At 41.4% G+C, this 14947-nt stretch overlaps 1 protein-coding gene across 1 annotated transcript; it reads left to right on the top strand.

Moving 5' to 3' along the window:
- The first annotated feature begins 533 nt into the window (after window positions 1–533).
- susd5 (sushi domain containing 5) lies at window positions 534–14031 on the top strand. Its single transcript, XM_068728681.1, has 5 exons — window positions 534–750; window positions 2038–2215; window positions 5758–5867; window positions 7102–7290; window positions 9191–14031. Exons 1-5 carry the CDS (start codon window positions 669–671, stop codon window positions 11080–11082), a joined length of 2451 nt encoding a protein of 816 aa, XP_068584782.1. The 5' UTR covers window positions 534–668; the 3' UTR covers window positions 11083–14031.
- Window positions 14032–14947: the final 916 nt, after the last annotated feature.

Here is a 14947-nt window from a genome sequence, read left to right as displayed (position 1 = left end):
AGCTCTGTATGGGCTTTGGTCATCAGTCTTTATCTCCCTTGCCAAATGGGACACACACACATTAACACACACCGCCCAATAGAGGGAAGTTGGGCCTCGCAGAGGGGACAATTCACCTTAATTAAGATTTTATGCTCAAAGGATCAGCTCTGCTTGTACTGAACCTGAGGTCCCTTATTAGCCGCTGGATGTTAAATTGTCTTTAAATAGCAATGCAGTGTCAGTATGTTACTCTTCAACACAAATACACACTTCCTCACATGTATAACATTTAGCTGAGGCTTTCATCCATGCCACATCTCCCCTCCTTTCTCCCTCTCGCTCTGTAAAGGAACAGTCCGGCAGTCTATCTGACCGCCTTTGCCCACCCTTTAAGATTTTGAGCTGTGACGTATTTACTAACGGGGACACGCGAGTTTTCACACCGATGCTCCATCTGCTTGCGAGGGCGACTATTTGGGGGAGATAAACTGCGCCTCGCTGGTGAGCCGCTCTTACCGTTTTCTTTCCGGTATCACTCTCATTTGTCAACAAGCGCATCTTCCTTGCTGCTCAGGCGCGCGCTCTCCTCTGTCACTCTGAACCTGCAAGATTGTGAATTACATAAAGTCGGTTGGAAGTTTTTCGGACACGCTTTCCAACATACAAAAGTGAGATTTTGCCAAAAGATGCTGGATCGTTGTAACAGAACTGCATTGCTCTTTGGATGCCTGGCTTGTCTTGTGATGACCTCTGTTGTAAATGCAGACGGTAAGTTCATATTTTAAAATTTTGTACTTGAAGAAAAGTATACAAAGATAGCCTACTATAAAAATGTGACAACAAACCACATACTTCATTATAAACGCACAGTTTATTCCCAAAGACAATTAGCCCACGAGTTTTTATTAGAATATTTCATTATTTTCCTTCAGGAAAGTTAGGGGGTTGGTGATGCACGAACCATGGGGGAAGCGCGCGCTTACTAATTGACAATTGTCTTGCCTTGCGCACTTAGTAATTATCATCTGTATTTTTTCTGTAAATTTAACATTTTACCGCAATAAAAAAAACATTTTCGTCGAATAAAGCTGTGCATATTTCCAAATATTTAGAAATCTTCACCGTTAAGAAGTCAACCATTTGCTTTAGTGATTCTGAACACCAAATAAGGATGATTAAAAAGGTGCTCTACAAGTTGATAACAATAAAATAAAACATCCAATAAAAAAAGAGAGAAAGAAAAGTAGTCAAAAGATTAAAAAAACAAACAAACATAGGCTACCACATTAACTTAATGCCTGAATAGGTCTTCATTTGATTTAAATTTGAATTTAGTTTATTTCTATATGAGCTTCAAAGCTCAAATCAGAGTCCAGACTTTAACCTCTGATTTGGTTTGATGGTGTGACAATGAGGTGATAATGAGAGGGACAGTGTGCTCCTGTGATGCATAAATTGATCATTCCAATACTGTACACGGTCAAACTTCTATATTGAGAACTATACTCCAATGCACTGATATGCAAGTGTAATGCTGCTGTTATGTAGAGTTATCATTTATACAAAATAATTTCATTTATTTACCAACATTTTCGCAGTTGTCAACATATACTGTACAACGAATAATAGCTATTATATTGTGAAATGTATTGGGACCTGTAATTTGTATGTGGTGATAATCTTAATACGCATAGAAATGTCTTCATTAATTGATAATTCACACCAGCAGTTGTACTTAAATACATATCTGTATTGTGGCACACAATATGGATTTACATAGATTTGCAATCAGTCTCAAAATCCACATTTCTCTTTAGGTGAGACAGAAAAGGCAAATTAATATTGTTTAGATTTGATCACAATTGACAAAACACTTATGAATTAGGTGAGGTGTCTTCTACAGACCCAGCCAGTTCTGAGAAGCTCACAGGTCAAATTTAAACTGGCGCACATGAAAACTTGTATTGTGCAATATAAGAGGTTAATACGAGGAAATAATACATTTCAGAGATGTTCCTCTTACTTCCTGCTTTCTCTCTCTCTCTTACCTCTCAGGTCGAGTATTCGTATTGGACCTGAGAAACTCCTCCGGCCTGCAGGGCTTCAGAGATGCTGAGGGGGCTTGTGCCTCTCGACAAGCCCGCTTGGCATCAGCAGAGGAGCTCCATCACGCTGTGGTAGAGTGCTTCTTCTCCCCATGCACCCGTGGGTGGCTCTATGGAGGCACAGTGGGGTAAGGAAAGCCATATTGAGGGTGTTCGTCACTTTAAGGGACATGTTGGGCGTCTTGAGTTCAAATGTCAATTTGGTGTGTGTGTGTGTGTGTGTGTGTGTGTGTGTGTGCATCTCTGTGAGCGTGACAGCGGTTGCAGGAACGGATGAAAGAGAAAGGAAGTAAAGGCAGCAGCGGCAGTTATAGACAGGATGGGAAGATAGAAGAAGAGAGTGACACATTTCAGGGGGGAAAGAGAAAAAGAGAGAGGAAGAGCGGTAGAAAGACTCCTCTGTTCCCTCCTGGAGGAGGAGGGAATTCTGAGCCGGGGTGTCATGTCGACAACTGCCTCCATTTACACCTCTCATCTCCACGGTAACATGACACACAGCTTTCAGCCCCCAGAGACAGACAGACTGCCATGCGGACAAAGAGACAGGGCGGCTCTGGGCCTGGAGGGAGAGGATGCACTGTTAGTTTATAGTGAGGTGAGTCTTTGGTGGTAATGACAGAGGATACATGAAAACTACGTGGTCTTTGTGGTTTCAGTATAAGGTGATTTCAAGGCTGTAAGGTACATGCTGTACAGCATTACAGAGGTGGTGGTGTGGTGCTTGTGTTGAGTTAAAATACTTTAAAGATGAGTGGCATAATGAACTTGGAATAAAGGAACAGTGTGTTGCATTTAGTGGGATCTAATTAAAGTCTAAAGTAATTGATTATTATATTAATAAGAATGCCTTCTTTAGTACATAATCAGCTTTAGTTTGACATTTTTCACATTTTTGCAATGGCCACCATAGTTCTCTTACATGCTTGGTTTTGTTTGGGAGGCTGCTATGGCCCTTTAAGTACAAGTAATCCTTCAACCATTTTTTTTCTCTATTCCCCTCCCCCCCATTCCCACCCCAAACTCTTTCAAAATGAAAACAGACATATATTTAGTTACTTCTGTGTCGAATTAGATGTTTACCTCATGATCAAAGCCGTTACAATTCAGTTTCTTATCAATCAATAGTTGTTGAGATATTTCGGTCCGTCCTAAAGTGGTGACAGACAGACCGACAGTCTACCTGTCCCCAGAGCCACACCTCTAACATGGCTAACTCATGCATGGCTAGCACAAGCATGGCTTTATAGTACTTCCACAAGTGCATTAAGTTAAGTGTATTGAAAAAGCTGAAGAAGATAGTGGAAGTTGATAAATGTATGATACATTATTTCACATTGGTTTATAATGTAATGACTTGGAAAATTAATATATAAAATATAAATAAATAGATGGAAAGGATTATTCAAAGGAGGAATCATCAGTGTTATGAAACTGAACCTGCTTCAAAATGGTCGTCTGCCTCTGAGAATGACGAACGTCTGTCTGGTCAGAGGAAAAGCTGACACTTTTTTTCCCCTTTCCGTACGCTCCCTGCTCTCTACGTGTTGGCCAGCGGACATCAGCTTTCACACCTGCTTACCATGTTTCACAGTGTATCACCCATCTATGTCTCTGTGTGTCGAAGCTGAGTTCATCCCTACAGCCCATGGCCTCTTCTCTTGCTCTGTCTCAATCCTGTGCCTCACCACAGCACTCGAAAGTGAGCAGAAAGTGAGCACATCAGAGAATTTCAAGTCTGTTTTTTTTTTCGTCTGTCATATCCGAAGAGAAGGGTGCTGCATTCAAGCTTCTTCTGCTCCTTAAATATATATGTTTTTTTCGGAGGGTAACGCTCTGGTGTAAGTGCCAGTTAACCTGTAGTCCTTGACATACGTTTTAGGTCTGTTGCATAATAGCAAGCGCTTCTCAGATTGACGCTCCTACCTTAACGTCTTCCTCTTACCTGTCAATCATAGAGCTGCTGGCACGACAACCAAACACAATAATACCAGCAAACTCATTCAAACACACACGTATCTTTGGGTTTTCCCGGTAATAGTTATGTCACGCAAGGTGAGAGTGAAGTGTCTCTGATAGAGGTCAATCTTTCTCTCTTTCACGCACATACACACACACACACACACACACACACACACACACACACACACACACACAAACACACACACACACACACACACACACACACACACACACACACACACACACACACACACACACTCACAGATGCCTCCAGACGCTAGAGTTTAATGAGATTGAAAACAGTCCTTTTTTTGTCTCTCTCTCTGAGTGTTTTCCTGCTGATTTCTGCCCTGCTGCCTGTTTCTCTCTCAGATTTTTGTCCTTATAAGCTGAAGTTAGCATGGCACAAGCATTCGGTATGACTCACCCCACCTCTCACATTCTCACTGCACTGCCAGTCAAATTCTTTCCAATTACTGATGCTTTGATTAACTCAGTTACACAAGTACACACAAACACACACACACACACACACACACACACACCTTTTCCATTTAATGAAGCTTGATTAATGTTATTACCGTGCAATATTATATGAAAAGTGTAATATGTCTGACTTTTAATTATGTTTCTGAACTCTGCTTTGAATTTTCTTTCCATATGGAGTTGGGAGCTGCTATGTGAACGTGATGTGATTGGCCTGGGAAGTTTGAGTCAGTCTTATCTGGTGCTTTTAGATGACAAATGGGCTAGTGATGCTATAAACCTTAATGTGGCAACAAAAATAGACTGTTTACTCAGCATTTTTTGCCGCAGCTTGTAGACGCCGTGTGCTGACCGCATTATTCATTCGGTCTCTGTGGAAAGCGTTTTATATTAAGTCCCTGATGTTATGATTGTTCTATATGAAGTCGGCTGTAACTTAAGGCTTCTGCATGGGAACATCTATTTGTAATGTGCCACAGTGTGATAACATTGTGCCGCAGGCTGCAACTGCTGATAGTGCAGCATGTCTGAGCCATGATGTGTGTTTCTGGACTCTGATGTCACGCTGTAATAATATTTGAATAAGCAACAAATCAGGCGGAGACCGAGAAAGCAGCCCTTACTGTTTATATCTGTTCGTGTGTCGTCATATTTTTTGTATAAACCAGAGCTTTATTCAGCAGAAATCTCACTTCACTGTTATCAGTAGTGTAATCAGTGGAGGAAGAATTATTGAGCTCCTTTACTTGTGTGAAAGTACCAATATATTAATGTAACAATACTCCATTACAACTGAAAGTCCTGCATTCATATTAAGTACAAGTACATAAGTATTATCAACAAAATATACTTAATATATCAAATTAAAAGTACTCAATCTTAAGAGAAATGTCTCCTGTGAATGATATATTATTTATTTATTTATTATTATTATGAAATGATGCATTAATATGTAAGCAGCAGTTTACTGTTGTAGCTGCTTGAGGTAATACTAGTTTGAACTACTTTACATACTGTTAGGTATTTTACTCCTGTGGTTCCCATGTTGTGGGTCACAAGATAAATCTGAGGTGCCAGGAAATGATTAATGAGAGAGGAAAGAAAGGAAAAAGTTATGCTACTCTTTTTTTGGATGTGGGGTAAAAAGTACAATATTTTCCTCTGATATGTAGTGGAGTAGATGATAAAGTATCTGTCTATTGATTATGTATCTATTGATTTCTAGGACCACGGTGTGTAATGTTGTGGGCAGTGCACTGAAAGCAGTGGATGTGAGAACAGAAAACGCCACAGAGGACGCTGCACACCTGGACGCCTTCTGTATCAAAGACAAAGGTCAGTAAACACACGGTACACACAGATATATACACTCATACACTCATCATTTATAAATCTCTACATAAGTACGTAAGTAAGTCATGATCCGGTTATCAATGGATGAGCTTTGTGTGTTCGTGTGTATGTGTCTTTCATGAGATATTTATTAAGCGTGCCTTACATCATCTACATTCAACACTCTCCCTCCTGCAACATTATGTGTGTTTGCCATTTCTTTGTTTCACATTAACACATTCAGAAATAAAACAGGAGCCTTGAGGAAATTTGATGTCTTGGTTTTTCCTGAGGGGAGAGTTACATTAACAAGGGATCAGCTGTAGTATTTTAAGACTTTTGTGCAGAATGAGGGTCCCATACATGTCAGAGATGGGGATGAGTTTACAGTTGATGATTTTTGAGGCAAAGCAAACAATTCTGTCCAGCTGCTTTCTCTGCTGAGCTGTGGAGTTGCCACACAGATATAGAAAAGGTGAGAACGCTTTATATCGCTGAACTGCAGCATCTCCCAAACCTTTTGAGCTGGCGCAGGAAAACGAGTCTTTGGAGGGCTTTTTTGATGATGCAGCAGTAGTTGCCTTCCCATTTCAGAGAGGAGTACATTGTTGGAGGCCATTAATGACCAGTGATGGGAGAAATTTCCCAACTCTCCAAAAGATGACTGCATGAGATCAGCACTACTTACAACCCTATTTAAAAATTCTAAACCTGATTTTTTATTATTTTATAAACAATCACACAGGATTTGATAGTATTTTGATAAAGGTTTTATTTTGGAGAGTAAATACAACAAGTGAAAACGTAGAAAAATATGTAGTGAGTGGCATTTTTTGCTAAATCAACATGTTATTATTTATCAAAAAAACTGTGCTGCTTCTGTAAAACTACCATAACAAATTAGACCAGAGTCAAGACAATACACAGCCTTTATCTCATCCCAGTGGCATTGTTAGTGGTCCTGTTTGTCAAATTAACATCCACATTTTCCACAAAGCCCATTGCTTCCTGTCCCTTGAGTCATTCTAATCTCTTTCTGTTTACAAATGGGAGAGTGATGCTGTAAAGCTGGATAATAATTATGTGTCATGGTTCATTAACCACACTGTGCACTACTGAATAGGGATTGCAGCATCTCTATCTACTTGTTTGTTTCACAACTCAAAACATTTATATTCCACTTTGTATGTTGTATGTTTTTTAAGATCACATGCATGTCTGTGTTTGCTGTTGACAGGTGTGCCGTGCGGTGACCCTCCATCCTTTCCTAACGCCCGTCTACAGGGGCACACTGGGTATGAGATGGGAGATGAGCTGCTGTACACCTGTGTGCCGGGTTACGCAATGCCCAGTGGACACAGTGCCTTCAGCCTGCTGTGTGACAGCTGTGGAGAGTGGTATGGACTAGTGGAGATATGTGTCAAAGGTAAGAAGGTCTTAAATGTGTTAATGTTCGTGAGTGGGAGAGAAATGGAAAGAGGCAGAAAAAGAAAGCCCACTTCCTGTTCATCCTCTTCAAAGCTTTGACCGAGACGGACAGGAGACCACTCTGATGTCAACCTCCTTTTCTCAAAAGCCCTGAATGTTTTAGAGTTTTTAAATACCTTCAACTTTTTGTCATTTCTCCTCAGTCTCTCTGACTGAAATGACAAATGAATGGAGCAAACGTTTCTTTCTTTTTTTTTTACCTAACATTGTCATGGGGGGTTGTTCTATGCTACAACAAGTCTTACTATTTTTACTACTACTACTACTACAACTACACTATTCCCTTTAGAAATCAAATAATATTGAGTAAATGTTCTTCTGTTGGCCTAATATTTAATTCAGTGTATTGAAGACCACATTAACTTGAAATTGTTTTGCATTAGAGCAGTCCAGATTATTATGAGATTTTGATTCAAATGAAGCACAAATGTCAGATAAACATTCATTCTGTGAATTATACTCCAACACAGTATACAAAAAATAAGTTTTATGTGTACGTCAAATTCCTACCCTACCTATGAATGTTACTTAAAGAGAGTAACATCAGAACATTTTGCACTCAACATTTGTTGTGTTATGGTTTCAGAATGATGAAGACAGTTGAAGAACAATTGTCACAAAATAGGATGTAGGCTCTACAGGATGGCCAACTTGCCAACTATCGTGTTTTCCCCAAATGATGTACAGATTTGTGGGCATTATTTTATCAAATGGCTTGAAAAATTAAGCATAGAGCTGCTGTAAATTGGAAAAAAGAAATCTGCACCCGGGCCCCCCAAGGTCTTGGCTGAGCCCCGAATGTTGGCTCCCAGTGTTGTTAGGTGATCGGTGCTTGATTCTTGGCCTTTTGGGAAACAGAGTCTCAGTTGTGAGTAGAGAATGACTGCTATGACACCTCAGTGCGACATGCCATAGTGTGGCCCAGTTCATAGCAGAGGGAGAAGAGTTGTATGTGAAAGCAGAATGCCAGGCCTGTGTCCATGGCTAGCTAACAGGGTCGTAGTCATGTTTGTGTGCTACACCAGCAGTTCCTGAACTGTCCTAAGATCAATCTGAGGGATCACAAAAATAATTAAAGAGATAACAAAGGGGAAAAAAATCAGTTGCTCAAAGTTATATTTACTTTACTACTGACTTATTTTGTGTGATATACGGGATACTTTCACCTTGTCATGCCTCTAGAAATCCTTCAAATAAGCATGCGACCCCTGTGATCCAGCATCACAAGCAGACAATGCTTTACTTTAAAGGAACAGTTCAACTGTTGCTGAGAGTTATTTTAGAAGATTGATGATACTTTCGCTGGAGCCAGCAGCCGCTTAGTGTAAAGACTGTAAAACAGGAGAAAACATGCTAGCCTGGCTCTGTCCAAAGGTAACAAAACAAAATTACCAGCACCTCTGAAGTTTGCTAGTTAACACATTATATCTAGTTTGTTTAATCTGCACAAAAACTGAAGTAAAGCCAAAATGTTGCAGTGCTATTTCTTGGCCAGGAGAAGTGACTTCCTGAAGTCTCCGCTGGTTGTCTGTGTGACAACTGGACTTCATAAAGGCATTAGAAAAATATAGAGCTTTAGAGGTGATGTTTCCAGTCTTTATGCTAAGCTAAGCTAACTGGCTGCTGGCTGTAGCTTCATATTGATGTATAACTTTTCCTTTATACGGTATTGATCCAAAAGGTTTGGGAACCCCTGCTCTAAAGTACTTCCACATTGTCAGAATCTAAAAGTTATGTTTGAATGCAAATGCCTCTTTGATTTTTTTTAGTTGAGTTGTTTAATAATTATTGTTCACTTTATGTAACTCTGTCAATCTGTCCGTGTTGTGTTTCTGCAGATGAGACTGAAAGTCCGGTGGACTACGAGGACAAGTTCACCGATTCCTATGGAGAGGTAGAGCGCCACACTGAGAGACCAGAGGAGGCTCATGGTAAGGTGTACGAGGAGGTGCACAGAGCTGCATACCCGGACGAGGGGAGGAGTCAGGAGGAGCAAGAAACAAGCTTCAGTGTTGAAGTAGAGAAGGAGCATCAAGACCAACATGGAGAGCATGATGTTGAAGGAGAGGTGATTGGTAGAAAATATGAAGGAGCTGAAGAAGAAGCAGAAAAGGACGATGACCGGGCTGTTGAGGACTTCATAAGCCATCCAAGGTGGGAGCAGGAGAGGAGGGAGGTGGTCAAAACCGATGCAGCCACAGAAGCACCTGTCTCTCTTCTCTCCCAGAAACACCTCTTCTGGTTCCCTTCTGAGGCCTTCCAGGAGGAGGGACATCCTGTCTCCACCAATCCAGTCACCCAGACTACACAGAGAGCCCCAGGCGGCGAATCAGAGGAGAGTACAGAGCGTGACAGCCAAGAAACGCTCCAGCGTCCAGTGGATGTTGACAACCACGATGATGAGCGAGACGGCTACGATGATCCAGACACAGATGACAGAGACGATCACGATGACAGCAAACATGAAGAACTGGATGCCCATGACGACAGCCACCATGATGATCTAGATGACCACGACAGTCGCCAGGACGAAGACGGCGATCATGTGAAGCATTACATTCCAGCTCAGCATGATGATCTGGACAGACGTGACCGCCACGAAGATCATTATGATCACGATGACCATTATGACATGGGTGAACACGAAGAGGACCGCGACCGTGTTCGCAGCCGGGAGTATGACGATAGCTATGATGAACATGAAAGCTATGAAGAACATGACGACGTGACCGACGACGTGACCGACGATCGTGTCGACGCTGATCCAGAACATCCTGATGGATCTGAGGAACATCCAGACCCTGATGACCGCGAGGAGCATTACAACCCAGATGAGGATGACGACGACCGTTACACTGATCACGATGATCATGAACACGATGACCATGACAGTTATGATGATCATGACAGCCATGAAGATGACGATGGTCATCAGCAAGTAATATTTTCTATAGCAGCGGATGAACATCAGAATGGCACTCAGAAGGGAGCAGAAGGAGAGGCCGCCACAGATGACACCTGGCTGGACGGCTACCCTGTCGTTCCGGAGGAAACAGAAATTGGTAACTCCACAACAGAAAAGGTACGACCAGAGGATACAGAGAGGGGGACAGTTGTTGGGGCAACAGACAGACCCAATGAGGTGGAAATTCGTGGACCGGGCCCTTACACCAGTCTACCAGAGGTGGCCGAGTCTCCCACCACAACGCCTGCTTTAAATCAAGGGGGAGCAGAGGAGATGTGGCCTGGATTCATCCCCAACGCCGCCCCCTCACAGCCCTCAGACTCTCCCTCATACTCCGACACCCTGGACTACGACACACAACAGGCAGCTCCCACCCACTTCTGGCAGGGCGACCTCACTGAGCACCCCTTCCTCGATCACGGCCCGGTTCCACCGATGCGCGACGGAAACGACAACGTAGTGATGGAAGAGCACACTTTACACAATCTGCCCGGTGAGACCGGCGAGAGGGGTGAGATGGAGGGAGATATGGGGGAGACGATCTGTACAGGAGACAACTGCCCTCCCCGTCCTCCGAGCTCCTCCAGCCGAGGTCCTACGGTGGCAGCGATAATTGTGGCGCTGTGTGCGGTCGCCACGGCGGTTATCGTTGGGGTGTGGTGTTACCGACGGCAGCAGCAGAAGAGCTCAGTGTACGAGATGAATGGGAAGGGCCAAAGTCAGACCAGACAGGGCCAACAGATAGAGATGCAGCAAAAAGTGTAAGAGTGACGGATGAGGACAGAGGGACACTAACGGAGGGCAGAGACATTTAGGAGGGATGGGAAGATTCGGATGAATTTGAGAGGAAAGCACAGCCCCTCATCTTGCTAGAAACTACTGCATAATTTAAGAGTTTGGATAGGTGTGATGGATGAGTTGTGCTACAGCCCTGTTCAAGAGCACCTATGGGATGCAGAAAATTGTGTAAAACAGTAAGAGCTGATGCTTAACACAGTGAAGCAAGATGGTGCATCGATTTTAAGGAATTTTAGTCATCTGCATTATACCTACCCAATATTTTGAAAGCTCTGACATCTAGCTGGACATGTGGAGGGGGTATCTAGACTGGACTTAACTCCAGGAACTGAAAAGGGAGACTTTAAGGAAATAACCATGTAGGAAAACCACAAGAAGGCATGCCTGCCCACCTGAATATATGAACTGAGATTTCAAAGCTCTTGGACATTGTTCATTGACTGCTCATTTATTGTTGATTTAGCTGCATTGTTCTTGATTCCTCATCTTTTTCTGTTTGTCTCTGAGTATTGTGTTGATAAGAACTGTATTCCACTTATTACTCCAACACTTTGCAGCAGCAGATTTGGGCAGGTAGTGACAAATGAACGACCGGGCTTCTGTCAAACCATGACGGAAAAAAGGATGATGATGCTGATGATGATGGTTAGACTAGATGAGCGGAATGGGGGGAAAGATGTGAGAAAGAAGGTTCCTCTGTTGGTTTTGGCAGTTGGCATCAGTCGGCCAGATTCAGCCCCTGTGTGTGTCTGTGTGGGTGTGTGTGTGTGTGTGTGTGTGTGTGTGTGTATCTCAGGTCTGTGCAATCCGCCGGTCAGCGGTATGTCGTGTTTGCTGACGGGATTCAGACCAACGAGAGATCAAACATTGTGGTGCTGCCATGGCAACAGAGAGAAACTAAAATCAAGTTTTAATTTAAAGCTGGGGTAGGCAGTTTATTTTTGGCATCATTGGGCAAAAAATCCATAATATCCTTTCAGGATATTGTAATTCAAGTGGTCTGAGAGAAAATTAGAGTTCTGCACATCTTATTGTCTGCTTTCGGGCTTTAGAAAATCAAGCATGTGACTGGAGACTTTGGCCAATCACAGGTCATTTAGGAGAGAGGGCCTATTGGCTGTATTAGCAACGTTTTCTCTCCATCTCTGAAACACTTCGCTGATATTGTAGTCTCAAAGGGTTTTGAAGGCCCACAAGTTTGCAAAGGACCGTAATTGTCATAGAATTGCTGCTATGTAACGCCATCAGGATCAGGTTACTATATGATACGTGCATATGCCCACGCTCTTCTGGTGGGAGGAGCCTAGCACAGAGAGGGGAGAGGTGCAGGAGGAGGGCTGTATTTTCAAAGTCTGGCAATTTCTTTTGCCTTTCCAGAAAATTGTCTACCCTGGGGTACCACTTGAATTTCAATATGCTGAAAGGTTATTATGGCATTTTTGCCAAAAAGAATATTGCCTACCACATCTTTGAAGGATTAGTAATAGTTTGACATATGCTGACAGTTTAGGGTGTTCAGTGAAAAATGTAGTTACTTTTCTGAATATTATGTGGAATTACAGCCTATAACTTACCACATGCCTCATGCCCTAAAATGTTAATCATGATATTGTTACATTTAGCTACATAATGATACATGTAATGCTAAATATTTTTCAGTACATCAATAGATTATACTTCCTTATTTGTGTTCTTTTATGTTTGTCCTGATAAAATACAACATGAGAAGTTTAAGAGGGTTATCTGAACTGGACCAGGGAGGATTTGTTAATTTAACAATATTCTGTACTTATGAATTCCGACAATTTGCAATATGTGTACGTTTAGTTTTGGGTATAACTTTGTAGATTTGGTTTATTGTACAGTCCTTGTTCCAAAAATTAAGGATTTTACAGTGTACTGTAGCTCTGCATGATTTGGTGACATATGTTTGTGCTGTTTCTGTACTGTGCCAAATACCTGATAACAAAGGTCAAATGTTAAAATGATAAAATAGGAGCAATTGTAAATAAATTAAAATAGCCATAAGAGGGTTTAAACTTAGATATTAGAGTTTGTAATTCTGGTGATGTAAAAAGACTACAAAAAGTATGGCAATAACTTAAATAGAAAGTGCTTCACTTCTAATTAATGTCAAAAGTGGGTGACGGCGCTTTATGATGTGATGATCACTTCCAGTGTTCTCAGCTGATTTCTAAAAAATATATTTTTGATGGTGTTATTCAGTAACATATTTAGTTATGAAATATGTTTTTGTTGGATTTGGATGGGTTAAGGGAAAAAATATTTCAGCAATCTTTGATTTCAGTATTGTGGTGTCTGAAAATGAATTGACACTAAAGTGTTGATGTGGCATGTTTCTGTAAATATGAATCTTTAACTGTAATAATTTGCTGGTCATAGTGAAGCGTTACTGGTGTGTGGGGAAATACATTTGACTTGTGTTTCTTCACCGAGACAGTCAAGCACAGTTGACATTGGACATTACCTCTTCATGTCTTTCACAGCTCATCTCCACTTCAGTCAAAATGCCCTTTACTTCACCAACTAAAGCTGTTTGAACACAAGTGCTGTACGCAATAGCATGAATTGTAGATTATCTAGAAATGTCTGGTCACACACCAGGTTTGCCACATGAACCATGAACACTGATCATAATCATCAAGACTTGCAAAATACAGAGACTATACTATATTGGGTATATGGGTTTGGGACCACCTGAATTATTTGCAAAATCATAAGGAATCAGAAAGAAAGCAAAGGACTCTTTTTGACATCGTTGACTCTCATTCACATGATGGATATATTTCTCCATGTCTGTTTCTTCTTCATCTCAAACAGAGTGATGTGTGTGATGTCAGGAAGAAATGTGTACTGTATTTGTGTCACAATAAACTCCTAAACATGTGGTATTAACTCTCGATATTTACTTTTATTTTTGCATGGCCATGGTCTAGATCTCTAATTGAATGGTCCATTGTTTACCATTCCCTGTATACGTTTGTGAAAGTGATCGACTTTTAATATTAAGGTATGAACGGGACTCCTGACAATCAGCCTTTTATGTTAACTGTTACCTAAGCCCCTTCTAACAGCCCCCATTTCTTTGTGATGTTTCCTAAAAATGTTTAAAAAGAATGAAGATGAATGTTTAAAGAAAAAGAGGGCAGATGAAAGGAAAGAATTGGCGAGGGAGAAGAAGCGGGAATAAAAGAGACGGGCAAATACAGGCAGGAGAGAAATGAGAACGCAGAGTCAGAGAGAGACTAACAGTAACACAGCGAGAATGTTCCCCTGTGGGGTTTTTACATCACCGTGTGACAAACTGCACAGAGACTCAATGTTCAAACATTATTAAACAACTCAGTGTTTTCTCTGGATGTCTCTCTGCTCAGCACAGCCCGGGTCTCGTCTGAAGGACCCTCGCAAACATCCTGCTGTATTAGGACTCCAGTCAAATATCAATGGACTAAATGAATTAATCATTTAAGTCATTTTTCGAGCACAAATTCTAGATCATTCCCTGGTTCCAACTTGTCAGTTGTGATTATTTGCTGCTTTTGTCTTGTGTGATAGTAAGTTGATAGATGGTTGGACAGGAAAAACCTGAAGACATGAATTTAGGTTTTAGGATAATGTGACGAGCATATTTAGCCATTTACCAAACAATTATGTATATTATATATTATTATATTAGTTACTTACTGGCAGATATAGTTGCAGTCCTAGACTAAATAGGCGTTACTCACAACCGATCACATCCCCAACTGTAGTATTACGACAACACTACAGTGTTTACTTGAAAGACATGTTTGTCGAGTTTTATTATCAT

The sequence above is a fragment of the Cebidichthys violaceus genome, unplaced genomic scaffold (assembly GCF_023349555.1).
Source record: "Cebidichthys violaceus isolate CVI_PGR_0920_01 unplaced genomic scaffold, fCebVio1.0.p SCAF_42, whole genome shotgun sequence".
Lineage (NCBI taxonomy): Eukaryota > Metazoa > Chordata > Actinopteri > Perciformes > Stichaeidae > Cebidichthys > Cebidichthys violaceus.
The sequence above is the reverse complement of the archived record's forward strand: the minus strand, read 5'-3'. Positions and strand labels throughout refer to the sequence as shown.